The 14,676-nt window shown below is 42.3% G+C and overlaps 1 protein-coding gene across 1 annotated transcript in view; it reads left to right on the forward strand.

Annotated features, from left to right (window-relative positions):
• The window catches only part of otoa (otoancorin), a 47,940-nt gene extending 35,109 nt beyond the window's left edge, over positions 1–12,831 (forward strand). The window contains exons 21-29 of the mRNA XM_031893565.1: positions 1,751–1,844; positions 3,987–4,116; positions 4,769–4,956; positions 5,403–5,558; positions 6,931–7,073; positions 8,304–8,440; positions 8,679–8,776; positions 11,013–11,211; positions 11,653–12,831. Of these exons, the coding sequence (XP_031749425.1) occupies positions 1,751–1,844; positions 3,987–4,116; positions 4,769–4,956; positions 5,403–5,558; positions 6,931–7,073; positions 8,304–8,440; positions 8,679–8,776; positions 11,013–11,211; positions 11,653–11,717 (1,210 nt within the window). The 3' untranslated portion in view covers positions 11,718–12,831. The remainder of the gene's footprint in view (positions 1–1,750; positions 1,845–3,986; positions 4,117–4,768; positions 4,957–5,402; positions 5,559–6,930; positions 7,074–8,303; positions 8,441–8,678; positions 8,777–11,012; positions 11,212–11,652) is intronic.
• The last annotated feature ends 1,845 nt before the right edge of the window (positions 12,832–14,676 follow it).

The raw sequence follows: 14,676 nt of genomic DNA on the forward strand, positions 1-14,676 counted from the left end.
TACACCCCAATATCACTTTTTAATAACAGTATCATGATTTACCTCTTAGACTCCATGTTACTTGCATCATAAAACTGTATACACATCTGGTCTTAAGGGGCATGGATATCTTTGGTCATTTACTATGTTCAAGAGGGTACAAAGTGCTAACAAACAGGTGCAATCTGCCATGTTCTTGTACTTTTCAACCATGCCCTGCACACAGAGATCTGTGCTTCCCCCCCCCAGTATAAATGCAGCACTACTCTATATTTATGAGGTGGAGTGAAGGGATGTATGCTCCCTTATCTTTCCCATAACTTGCACACAATTGTAAACATATATAGAGCATACATTTTTTTATTTTTTAGAAAAAGTTAAATACTATTACAGGTATGGGACCTGTTATCCAGAATGTTTGGGACCTGGGGTTTTCCGGATAAGGGATCTTTCAGTAATTTGGATCTCCATAACTTAAGTCTGTTAAAAATCATTTAAATATTGAATAAACCTAATAGGATTGTTCTGCCCCCAATAAGGATTCATTATATCTTAGTTGGGATCAAGTACAGATACTGTTTTATTATTATAGAGAAAATGAAAACCATTTTTAAAATTGTGAATTATTTGATTATAATGGAGTCTATGGGAGATGGCATTTCAGTAATTCGGAACTTTCTGGATAACGGGTTTCCGGATATGTGATCCGATACCTGTACCAGCTTGAAAAGCAAGTGCCATTTATCTGCCACTGTTTCTGAGAACAAACAATTTGGTAGAGAGAATCATGCCCCCTACATGTTGGAAGACTCATTAAAGCAGCAGCAGTAGCATTCAACGAAGGAGGAAACAAATAGATCAGTAGGACCTACAAAATTCATTGGCTTAAACAATTCCAAGGGAAGCCTGTGAAGGAAAATCATCTCTTTCATAATTATATGAGCAAGTTCAGAACAGAAAAGCTAATGGGCACTCTCTGCAGCATCCATAGTATGACTGAAGGAAACTAAGCCTGGTCACTCAGGCATAGCCAAGTGGTACCTACAGACGTGTAGCTCCGCCAGGGACCTACAGATGTCTCTACTATTGAGAACATCTGAGAAGGGGAAGAAAATATGTCAACAGTGGTATTCTTACCACTGCCTATGGGACTTTCTTACCTGAGGTAAGAGATTGCATAGAATATGCATCCAGCCGCAGCGAAATGTGCCCTGAGTATCTAAACCTGGAACTGGGGGGGTATTCATTTTTTTGGGAGGGCCACATGGCCTCCTGGCCTCGGCAGTTCTGGAGCCTGTAAGAGGTACTGACATGGATACTAATTTATAATTGCTTTTCAGGAGCTTCATGAACGGAATGGACATAAGGTAAAATGTGTAATTCATTAGTTTAAATTTTATAGCCCGGACACGGCTGCTACTTTAATACAGTAAAAGAGGACTGTATAGATAGCCTCTACTCCTCCCAACTCAGCTACTGTTGGCCAAGTCAACAGACTATTGGCTCAAGTTTTGGAATAAAACAATGGCCTCTATTATCAATATCTGATTGGGTCCTGTACTTGATGTGGACTTCATCCAATGAGACTGCTTAGATTTCCCCTGTAATCCAATAACAGGCATAGTGTCAAACAGGCTAAAGACAGGCACTATAACAAGTGTAACAGTTACATAGCCTATATACTGTCTTTCTGTACTTTCTCAATACATTCTTAGCACATATCCTCTTAATCCAGTTTCCATCATTTTAGTTTGATATGTGTTTTGCACAGACCTCCATCCAACTGGACTTGTGAACTTGTGCAGGATATGGCGCCATTTTGGAATCTCCTTTCAAAGGACGAGTTCCTGGATATTCTCAATAAGGTATTAATTTAAATGTTTGTGTAGGTGGCAGAAAAACAAGGCATGATCCATTGGTGGTCCAACATCTATATTAAATTATGGTATGGGAACTGTTATCCAGAATGCTCAAAAAAAAACTGGGATTTTTCAGATAAGGGATCTTTCTGTAATTTGGATCTCCATACCTTAAGTCTTCTAAAAATCATTTAAATATTGAATAAACCCAATAGGATTGTTTTGACTCCAATAAGGATTAATTATATCTTAGTTGGGATCATGTACAAGGTTCTGTTTCAAAAAAGAAAAAGGAAATCATTTTTAAAATTTAGAATTAATTGCTTATAATGGAGTCTATGGGAGATGGGAGATGGCCTTTCTGTAATTCGGAACTTTCTGGATAACAGGTTTCTGGATAAGGTATCCCATACCTGTACTATCAGAAATGATTGTGGTAACCTTTATAAATAGCATATGAACAGTGCATTCCTTGTTCCCCCCGCCCCTCCAATACAGATAGTTTAGTGCTTGGTTGGTCGGCAATGCTCAAAAAATATGGTATGAGGCAAGAAACCAGCACGCTGCCCTTAAATTTGTGAATTTTGTTGAGTTGAACTGTAATTAATAACTGTCATTTTAACTTGGACTGGGAAAACCTGAAAACGTAGAAATGTGCTGATGTTGAGACTTTCAAGGTTAAAAGGGTATTTATCTGTATATATATTAAAGAGAAGCCAGAGCTAAAGCACTAATTGCTCCTATGTGATTTTTTGCATGACTATATCAGTGTTATAACAGATGGTATGGAAGGAAAAGCTTGCTGACTATACAAAGGTCTCCAATTACATTCACAAATATGGTTTAGCTTCCACTTGTCAGTAATTTATGGGTGTGAGAGCTACAGACAGTGCTAAAGGGTGCAAAACTGCATCCCCTAGGCCAGGGATCCCCAACCTTTCTTACTTGTGAGCCACAGTCACATGTAAAAAGACCTTGAGAGCAAGAAAAGCACCATAAAAGTTCATGGAGGTGCCAAATAAGGGCTAAGATTGGCTATTAGGGGCCTCTATGCACACTATCAGCTTACAGGGGCTTTATTTGGTAGGAAATATTGTTTTTATTCAACCAAAACTTGCCACCAAGTCAGGAGTTCAAAAATAACTACCTGGTTTGGGGGCACTGAGAGCAACATCCAAGGGGCAACATGTTACTCACGCTCATTTTAGCCACTGGTTGGGGATCATTGCCTTAGGCCCATGCATGTAGCACCTGTGCCCAGAATAAGCTTTGCACATTTCCCCCCTGCCTGGCTTTTACCCGGACAACATGGTTTTTGGGAGGACTGTCCGGCTCAAAAGTGCCTGTCTGGTTTTCCAAATTAGGAAGACTGGACAGGACTCTGTTAGATTGACATCGTAACCTCACCTCTGGCATCACCAGCTCCGCCCACAATGTCATCTGCCCCATGACATCACAGACCCGCCCACAGAAGGCACAGAAGGTGGCAACCCTACTTGATTAAAACTCCAGCAAAGGTGCAATGGATGCTGCATTTGTGTACACGTCTTTGGGATGTGCATTCCATGGGAAAGATGCATTTCATGCATTTGCCATGCCCTTTACATGCACTACTGCTAAACACAGGCAGCAATGCATACATAATGATATGCAGCTCTTTGCTAGGGTTGTCACTTTTTTTGGAAAAAAAGTTGTATGTTTTTTCCCTTTTTGACGGTCACGATGGTGAAAATACTAGCCAAGAGGCAACCTTATTCTTTGCACTTAATTGTACATGCTAAAAGATTTATGCCTCTGGGCACAACCCATGGGGCAAAGTACAAGAAACAGGATGCTTTGGGCTAGCTTTTTGCACTTTGCCGCAGGCTATGCTTTAGTCAATGAGGCCCTATGTCTTGGCATCTTACCTTTCATTTCTGTGTACTTTTCAAGACTTATATAGGAGACATTTTACACAGCATGGTGGCTTTTACTATACATCACCCCATTACTTTACTGTAGATTATTTAAAACAAAAAATTGTTCAGCCTTCGCCAAGTGGAGTTAGACTGTAAATGCCATGACTCGGTCATTTCGGTAAATGCCACATTAATCTGATACACAGCACGTGTGACCTTTTGTCTCTTTTTCATGGACCCATCTGAAAAGTTCCAGAATACAGTATTGCAGATGGTATCGGAGACACCAGGAATTCCTCTCAGCGAGGGAATTTTATCAGTTGTATTTGATGCCGTTCGGTTACTCGGTGTAAATGTCTCAGTAGCCAATCGTACTGCAGGTAAATCCTTTTATCCCAACTCATTGCCTCTCTCTCTGAATGTCATAATGGCAACATTTGTTTAATTCTCTTCAATTGTGAAAAGCCCCATTGTTTAATTTGGCTCAGACAAATGCCTTTCAAATACAGAACGGCCTCCCTCTTTAGACCGAAATTTGGTTTATCTACCTTCATAACGATACAGACAATTGCTTTGAATAAAAGAGTGTTTTATATTCTATGGAAGGCTAGTCCCTTTTGGATTGGCTTTATGTGCAAGTAGCCTTTCTTTTGAATGGAGGGTGTGGTGTCTCCCAAAATACTGAGCAACTCAACTTGCAGGTGATTTACCAGTATGGGTTCAAACTATTGTCTGTTTTTGTTTGTGTTACTGAATTTGTGTGCAAATGGTATCACTTCCAGTGCCCATACCAGTTACAGGGCAGTTCACGAGGCACAGGTCAGCAGCTTGTGTAGGCACACACCCTGAAAATGCACCCTTTGCTTTAGTAATACAACTTTGTGCACAGTGTCCAGGCATGTGAATTTCTGCATGCATTTTACCAATTTGCATTTGCACTTTGGGTTCATAAATGAGCCTTTACACAGAGTTGAACTAGCCCAACCCACTGGAGGCTGTGAAAGACCTCACCCTATTGTTTTCTGTTGACAGATTGCGCAGGAATAATGGGTCCCTCAGGTGATGACATTACGAGGCTAGTGGAAGCCAATTCCTTTTGGTCCTGTGCAGAGTTGCAGTGCATTGATACAGACACCTTCACAAAAACAGTGCACATTCTTGGGGCAATAAGAAGCTTTAATGAGTCTCAGCTCTCAGTATTGATGGAAAAGGCCAAAGAGGTACTTTAACACAGTAAACACACCAGCAATGTGCCTAATGTCTACCAGCTAGTTCAGCTTTGTGGCTAGAACTGACATCATTCCCAGTGGTGCTAGGGCAAGAAAAATCAACTCTCACAATATGAGTGTATTTAAGTGGTACTTTCTTCCAATGTTTCTGACAATGTTATCAAGATAATATATGTCCAGATTAAACTGGGTGCAATTTACCATATATATATCTCACTTTACACTACTGTCTCTCTTTGTACCAGAATTAGGGTTGCCACCTTTTTCTGTGACTTATACCGGCCTTAGGGTTGGGGGGCAGACGTAATATCATTGGGGGTGTGGCTTGATGTAAGAGGGTTGGGAAATTTCCAGGTTTGGCAGGGAAATGTGGATGGTGGTGGTAAATGGGCAGGGAAATTGGCTAATCGTAGCATGACCCTAGTCTTCTTTATAAGGCCTGGGGGGACCTGCCATCTTGGAAAGGCTATCACATCACTTCGCTTGGGCGCATTGCTACAGCATTCAGCGAGCAAGATATTCTCGATCTTGACTTAAGTAACATAGATGCGGTGTCAGCTCTTGGCCAGCAAGAAGAATGGTCTTCTGTACAGGTAGGTTGGAAAAAAAATCAATATTTAAATATCTGATATCAACACAAAGGAAAACTGTTACATTCATAGTCCAATATGGTAAAAATGGGCACAGCCCACCACGCTAACATCTTAATTGTCAAACACAGCTTATCTTTTTATAACTGGTTTCGCTAGAAGATTAAAAGGCTATACTATACTGGATATTAAGGAAAGATTGCTGGAGTATCAATGATTTCTGTGTTGAATACATCCAGCAGATCTCATCTGAACATATATATTCTGCCCCATATAATCGTAACCATTTATGACTAAAAGCTATGACCATTTATAACTAAAACCTGTGGGGCCAAGCACCCTAAAAAAGAACATGGCCAGACCATTAGCAATGGGTAATAACCAGGAACATAAGCAAGTTGTACAGCCTTATGCGTTTTTATTACACTATGAGATGCTCCAGGAGACCAATGCATCTTTCCTACCCCTCAGCCAGTCCGTTTGCATGTGTTCGCATAGGCACGCGTCTGGACACAGGCACCGTGGCATCATGGCTGCATTCCAACGCACAGCGCTACTCTGTAACATCACTTTAGCAGCAGTTTAAAAGGCGCCTTCTGCCTGTATGCACTGCCCAAGCTGGCTTTGTGTTTCTACAGTCCTAGCTAAAGGTGCCATACACTGAAAGATCTGCTTGTTTGAAGGGATGTATGCTGCTGGGGAGAGGACTGCATCAACAAGCCAATGCACTCCTCACCCTGACTGGATTTTTAAACCTGCACGATCGACATCTGGACGATTTTACGTCCAGTTTCAGACTTGGTCCATCAGCAGCTTTTGATCAGCCCCTGTATGGCCACCTTAAGCCTTTTTCCTGTTACTTCCCTGGTTTTTGACTTCTGATTTGTTTGCTGCCTGCCCTGACTTCTTGCCTGCCTTGAGCACGATTCTTTTTAACCCTATTCTGTACCACACTTTGAAGCAAACTCTGCCCTGCTAAGGTACTGTCTGTTGGTAAGCAGCAGAATGTTCAGGGGTGGCAAAAGGGCATCAGTGATGACAAATCCCTGAAGGGCTCTCTTTCTCATAAATGGGTGCTATCTCTCAAGCAGTCCCAGGGTCCCTGCCTCACAGAGCATGATATACACTTATCTTAGAATATAAATAAGTGCAACGGAACACAATGCGTAAGGCTGTATACCTTCTATTTATGTGTAAATAGACATTCATTTTCCTTGAATAGGCCATCCCATGTGAAATTTTATGAGTGTCTGCTCATTTTCCTGTGTTCTTTGTCTTTCTAGACAAAAGGTAGAATGCCTTGAAAGTCTATATATGCATTTTCTATGTTTATATATTTTTGTCCCAATTTAATGCCAATGCTGTGGTACTGCAGGCAAAGGCTATACTGCATGGATTTCTCAATGATTCTACAAAGTCACCAAGTGACCTAAAAAGCTACCATTTGGTGGGGCTAGCCAGGAGTTTGTGTGCAGCTGATGCAGAGCAAATAGACCAAATCCAAACGTCAGAGTTCAGGTGAGTAAATTTCTAAGTCTGATCCATGCATTTCACCAAAAAACCTTATCTGGATGCAGAAGCTAAGGATGAATATCTTTTACCCCTTTTCTCATTACTCTCTTTTGAGTACCCTTCTCGTTTCACTTTCATTTCCATGTCTCTCTCTAACTCTCTTTGCTCCTACACCTTTATGGCTTTAGTTCCCAAAATGTTAGTGTACTGGATGGGGGCCCCAACCTGAAGTTCCAGTTAGGGCAAAAGCTGATTGGATATATCTGTAACTATAGCAAAGTATTTGTTTGACCGGGTTTTTTATATATCTGTAACCAGTATTGGATCACAAAAGTTTACTATTACGTTTACTATTAAAATAGTAATCTGCCCCTTTACAGAATGCTGGGGGGTCACTAAATGTTAATATACCATACCTGTACAAGGTAAAATTTGGAACTTTCTGGATAAAGGGTTTCCAGATAATGGATACCATACCTGTATTGTTTTCTTTGTCAAGTAGAACAAGGATCTCCCTATCTTTTATGTGTTGCCAAAAAACACCACATCTGGTTCTATTCTGTAACAAAGTAAAACTAATACAGGTATGGGGACCTGGTATCCAGAATGCTTGGGACCTGGTGTTTTCTGGATAAGGGATCTTTCCATAATTTGGATCTCCATACCTTAAATCTTCTAAAAAATCATTTGAACATTAAATAAACCCAATAGGACTGTTTTGCCCCAATAAGAGGTAATTATATCTTAGTTGGGATCAAGTACAGGTACTGTTTTATTATTACAGAGAAAAGGGAATCATTTAACCATTAAATAAACCCAATAGGGCTGTTCTGCCCCCAATAAGGGGTAATTATATCTTAGTTGGGATCAAGTACAGGTACTGTTTTATTATTACAGAGAAAAGGGAATCATTTAACCATTAAATAAACCCAATAGGGCTGTTCTTCCCCCAATAAGGGGTAATTATATCTTAGTTGGGATCAAGTACAGCTACTGTTTTATTATTACAGAGAAAAAGGAAATCACTCATAAAAAAATCAAATTATTTGTTTATAATGGAGTCTATGTAAGATGCCTTCTCCTAATTCAGAACTTTCTGGATTTATATGCCAGTTCAACTCTCACAAAATCCAGTGCCGGTTTTTTTATTTATATGCAGTGTGGCCTATAAATACATAGTTATTGTTATGAATAGAGGAACATTTCTGCTCTGTATCTCTGGTTTTTCTCTCACAGGGCTGTTATTTCAAGGATCGGCTCCCTGCCTTGTGAGCTGAGTGTTCTGCAGGCTTTTAAAAATAAGGCAGAGGTGATTTATGGGAAATCTGATCGGTGGAGCCCTTTTATTATAAATGATATCGGGCTCATAGCAGGTAACTCATTGTACAGAATGCACTCCCTTCTGTTAGATAGAAAAGAATGTTCTAAACAGCTCATGATTGCTTCTAGCCAAACAGAAAGGTCTCACAAATACGTTCTTACCCTTAAACAGAAAGCCCATCCATCTCAGCGCTGTTTTTGACACTGAGCATTGCTTTGAGATTTGTGATTTTTGTTAGGTCGAAGGTGCTTGTTCTAACAGTTGTCCTTTAATGGCATTCTGTCCGTTAGCTGGTTTAAGCAAGGAGGAGTTCATGGCTCTTGATCCAGGACTAATGCCCTATATCCAGCCTGAAGCAATAAAATACATACCTGAAGACATATTTAAGGTAATGTTTTCCTATCTAAAAGGGTTAGGTAGACATCTATAGAGCATTTTAATATTTAATCTGGTGCATAATCTAATTCCATTATATACTACAGTTATAAGTATTGATTAGCATTCTTTTATTTGCTGTGGAACAGAGTTAGCGCCCCAGAAATGTTACACGAGGGGCTACAACTATCAGCATCTCTTCCTTGGCTGACCTAGTAGCAGCTTACTTCTCAACTTCTGGAGATCTTAAGGGCTCTGGCACACGGGGAGACTAATCTCCCCGAAATACCATCCCACCGGCGATTAGTCGAGATTTGTCTCGGGCGACTAGTCTCCCCATGTGCCAGAGCCCTAATGGTTGCCCCGTCTGCTTTAGCATTATCATATGAGTCAAAATACCAAATATAAAGCAACTGATTATCTGCCAATGAGCAGTAATTGGGTAGTTTCCTGGGTGTAGAGGACGTGTGTCCTACTCAAATACTAAAGGGGAACTCCACCCAAACCCAAAGTTAAGATTTTTAAAAAATAAACATAATTTCAAACAACTTTGTAATGTACATCAATTAAAAAATATGCAGCCTTTTCAGGATTTTTAATGTAATTATATGGTTTGGAACAGTTCCCTAAGCCCCGCCCCCTGTTCTCCTGCTAATCTGGCTGGCTACTTTGAGACTCAAACTGAGATTTAAAAAATTGTAACAGTAGTCAATTGCCCTCAGCCTGCATCCTCAAAATCCCACAATTCCTTGCACAAGGGAAGATCACACTGCAATGCATTGTGGGTTATGTAGTTCCTGCATGCTGTCTGTAAGCTGTGGAGAAGTTGTTACAAGTTGTAACATCAATATTTTAGTCCCTCCTCCCCTGCCAGGATTTCAAACCATGCAGAAACAAAAATGTTATTTATTCATAATTTGTGAGGGAACAAATTACAGTGATTTCCAGCGCCGCCTCAGGGGTCCTAGCTGCCCGAGGCAGCAAAGTTGCGCATCACTAGTGCAGAGAGTGCAATTCTGCTTTCTACACTAGAACAGTATTTTTCAACATTTTTTGGGCCAAGGCACACTTGTTTCATGAAAAAAATCACGAGGCACACCACCATTAGAAAATGTTAAAAAATGTAACTCTGTGCCCAGCAGCAGTGCCCCCCTAGTACATTGGTGCCAAGAGCAGTGCCCCCCTAGTACATTGGTGCCAAGAGCAGTGCCCCCCTAGTACATTGGTGCCCAGCAGCAGTGCCCCCCTAGTACATTGGTGCCAAGAGTAGTGCCCCCCTAGTACATTGGTGCCCAGCAGCAGTGCCCCCCTAGTACATTGGTGCCAAGAGCAGTGCCCCCCTAGTACATTGGTGCCAAGAGCAGTGCCCCCCTAGTACATTGGTGCCCAGCAGCAGTGCCCCCTAGTACATTGGTGCCAAGAGCAGTGCCCCCCTAGTACATTGGTGCCAAGAGCAGTGCCCCCCAGTACATTGGTGCCAAGAGCCAGCCCCCCTAGTACATTGGTGCCCAGCAGCAGTGCCCCCATAAGTCAGTGTGCCCCGTGGCCCCCCCTGATACATTGGTGCCCAGCAGCATTTTACTTCTGCTCTTCGGCAGCTTCTCCGGTGGCTTCAGCAGCATCTTCGTATCCCTCAGACGCGCCGCCTCTTCACTTCTGCCTACACGCGACCGCACACAGGCCCTTTTATAACGTTGCGCCCCGTGCGTACTGACGTCACCCGTACACACGGGGCGCAACCAATGACAGGGCCCGGATTTTATTAAAGGGGGCCCGAGCTACTAAGAAAAACTGTAGCATCGCCGGGCCCCCTTTGAAAGTAAAAATTGCGGCCCTGCCTACGGCACACCAGTCAGCATCTCGCGGCACACTAGTGTGCCGCGGAACAGCGGTTGAAAAACGCTGCACTAGAAGACCCAAATTCCGTAAAAATCTGAATTTCGGCTCTTTAATTTACCAGGGTCTTAAGGCATTAGCGCCCCTAGTGATGGGTATATTAGGGGTTTCTGTGTTTTGTGGGGCTCTTTTTGGGGTTCTTTCTGGTTTGGAAGCTGGAGTTCCCTTTAAGGATTTAAGTGTACAGTGTTAGTCCCTCACTAGTGTGGAACCTTGGAATGTTTGAGAAGTTTTTCAGAGTTGCTGCCGTTTGATCAGATTTCAGTGGATGAGCAATGATGTGACATCTGAGCTTAGAGAAGCCGGCAGTCTGAACACTGGGTTCTGATATAATTGTCTCTTGTTTTTTGAAGGGGCTGTCACCAGCGCAGATTGCTCATCTTGGGCCTGAAAATGGAGCCATGGTGACAGAATCTCAGCGAGCACATCTTAATGCCACACAGTTGCACAGCTTGAATCTGGCTCTCGATGGCATCAGAGTAAAAATCCCAGTGGTGGAATCTCTACCCACTACAAGCACAACGAGAGACACCTTATCGCCTGTCTCAGAGAGTAAGTAGGGGACCCACATCAGATACCATTATTCCAGGGGTAGTTATCTTACTTAATGAAGCACACAAAATGGGTGCAAGCTGTGCTTGCGAAGTAACAGGGTGGCAAGCAGGCTGGGCATGGGTGTTCATTTATACACCCTTTAATTGTGTGCACTTGTGGATCAACAACCTGTTGGAGCGACATGCAAAGGGATCCTTGTACTTACTGCCTGGTGAAGGTTCAGGTTCACTCTCTTGTGCAAACGTATTCTTTGCCAAGTGTCTTATGTACCTAAGAATACACAGCCTGCAAATAGATGCACAGCATTACTAGAGGTGAGCACAACCTTATTTGTGTATAGTATTATAGAGGGCACAAACCTGTACCGCCTAAATAACCCTGGGAACTCTGCATAGCTATAGCTATATAAATGACTTTCTGTTTTTCTTTTGTCCCTAGGTACTATACTAGAAGCTGGATATTGCATCCTTCTAGCTCTTGCCTATCACTTTTTTATTTTATGACTGTGTCATATTTGCCCTTTTGATGCCTTATCAATATATTCTCATTTGTTTTACTCTGTACGAAGACAAATTACAGTCATCAATAATAACTGGTAAAACCCAGTCTACTTTTGGTGTTCATAAAAAGTAGACACAGTCAACAGAGCAAGTCTCACTGGAATTCACCCACAGCACCTCCATTAGCCTAAAGGCTGTCACGTAGTGACCACATCACACAAATGGGCTATACACTTGCACGGACACCTTCCTACTGTTCTCAGGAGAGACAGCGCCTCTTTACTTCCTTTCGGCCCCAGTAGAGATATTTGGTCAGGGCCAATAATCCTTGATATACCAGGATTTCAGGATTAATGGTTTGCCCTGCTCCACAGCTGCCCAAAACGTCTCAGCTGGTCAGGCACTGTAGCACTCACTAGCAACTGGAATGCTCGGACAAGATCCCTAATTAATCAAGCACAAAACTACAATGGTTCAACAGTTGATATAATTTATAAATTTATATATATATTAATCTACAGATTTGCTAATTTATAAGTAGTGCCCGAGTATTTATAAAATAAATATATACAACGCTGAAACGTTAGGTGACAAAAACTGACAGCACTTTTTAAGCATGTATAAACTTAAAAAATGGATTTATTAAAGAAAAATAGTAAAAAATGGTAATTCACCCCTTAGTCTTCTTTTATTTAATTGACAGAGAGGTTACAAGAAATTAATTGTTATGTTCACAGCTATAAGTGCACTCTATTATCACTGCTATTGCCTGGTGCATTTGCTGCCACACCTTGCATATCCCTCCCTGGTGCCCCTGGTGTTTCAGAAAAATAAAGATCCAGTTGTTTGACCAGATAAACCATTTGCCCTGATCACCCATGTTGCAGGCCAGACTAGGCTCACCTGAACATTTGGACCTTATTTGGTCAGACTTTGTCAGAGTTGACATTGTATGGGGTCAACAATTATCACCTTGGATAAGGATGTGGATTGGTTAGCCATGGCCAAATGGATATTTAAAAAGTTTTGTTTAAATATCGATTAGGAAGGATAGTTTTGTGAGCATACAATGTCTAATAGGCTTTTGACTAGATCATTAAAGGAGAGATGTCAAGTGTGTGTGTCTGCTGTGTACCTTTAGTTTTTAGACAATGCTAGATATGCCCAACCTCACCCCAATTTGCTCTAAAAATGGCCTCTTTCTTAAGCTGAGCATACATTGTAAGATCCGCCCATGTGGCACGGTTGCCAAAAATCACATCTTTCCCTAATATGCCATGAATGGTGGGTGGTATCAGGCTGATCTGATTCTTTGGCCCTAGAGCCAAATGATTGGATTCATACAAACAGAGATACAGGCAGTTGGGGTGAGGGTCCCATGTCGTGCAGTCCTTGATCCGATGGGAAAATCAGTCCCTGCTTGATTGATATCCGGACAATTTTTGGCCAAATATCGGCCTGGTAGGCTTGTCAGAGAGAAATTAGAAAATTAGTCTAAAAGGGCCAAATAGGCAGCATAAGTTTCGTGTGTATCATCTTTTACCAGTGGACTGTCTCGCTGCATAAGCGACACTAGAGACATGAGGTTTAGCAAGCTCTCCTTTGCGCTACATAAGTCCCAAGTACTTGGCCTACTTCCCAGTGATCTTCTCCCGATATCCCCACCTACGGATGGGCAATATCGGGCTAATTTGGTCGTTTGGCCCTGGGGCCAAAAGATCGAATTAGAACAATGGGTATAGGTGTCCGTCGGTTCAGGCATATGCAAAAGAGCTCCAAATGCACCGGACACAGCGGCTTGCTTAAAACTCGATTTTTATTACTCCATTTAAAAACAATACGCCTGACGCGTTTCGTGTAAATATACACTTAATCATAGGCCTATGATTAAGTGTATATTTACACGAAACGCGTCAGGCGTATTGTTTTTAAATGGAGTAATAAAAATCGAGTTTTAAGCAAGCCGCTGTGTCCGGTGCATTTGGAGCCCTTTTGCATATGCGTGATTTCGCCTTCCCCAGCTACAGGTTCGGGGCTCTGAGCACCTGAACCACTTCTGAACAACGGTGAGTTCTTTGCATTTAGGATTTCACATTGTGAGAGCTGATATGATGGTGTTGGGAATTTGACCTAGATCAACCGTGAGACAGATCCGGGGTTTATACACCCGGATCTCTTTTGTATTTGGTACGTTTTATTTACTTGATTTCCTGACATTTGAGACATTTAGGTTAAATTAATTGAGCCATTTCTAAGTTTAGGTTACTACCATTTCTCCGTCGGTTCAGGGACTGCATCAGTAAGCCAATGCCGTCCCCAATCTGTCTAATTTTCAAACCTCCCTGATTGAGATCTGGACGATTTCTGGCCAGATATCGGTCGGGCAGGCCCGTTGTTAGTGCCCATACACGGGCTGATTAGCTGCTGAATCGGTCTAAGGCAGTGCTGTCCAACTTCTGTGGTACCGAGGGCCGGAATTTTTCCGACCTACGTGGTGGAGGGCCGATAATGGAAGCCAGTTTTGACTACTCCCCTTTTTGAAACCGCACCCACTTGAAACCACACCCATGTTATCACATGACCATACCCATATTAATGGTTGTAGTACAGCAAAAACTTGCCATACTCTGCCTGCCCTACCCTGCCTGTGTGTGCCATACTCTGCCTTCCCTACCCTGCCTGTGTGCCATACTTGGCTAGTTTGTGCCATACTTGGCCTGTGTGTGCCATACTCTACCTGCCCTACCCTGCCTGTGTGTGCCATACTCTGCCTTCCCTACCCTGCCTGTGTGCCATACTTGGCTAGTTTGTGCCATACTTGGCCTGTGTGTGCCATACTCTACCTGCCCTACCCTGCCTGTGTGTGCCATACTCTACCTGCCCTACCCTGCCTGTCTGTGCCATACTCTGCCTTCCCTACCCTGCCTGTGTGCCATACTTGGCTGGTTTGTGCCATACTTGG

This window comes from Xenopus tropicalis, chromosome 9 (genome assembly GCF_000004195.4).
Source record: "Xenopus tropicalis strain Nigerian chromosome 9, UCB_Xtro_10.0, whole genome shotgun sequence".
NCBI classification, from domain to species: domain Eukaryota; kingdom Metazoa; phylum Chordata; class Amphibia; order Anura; family Pipidae; genus Xenopus; species Xenopus tropicalis.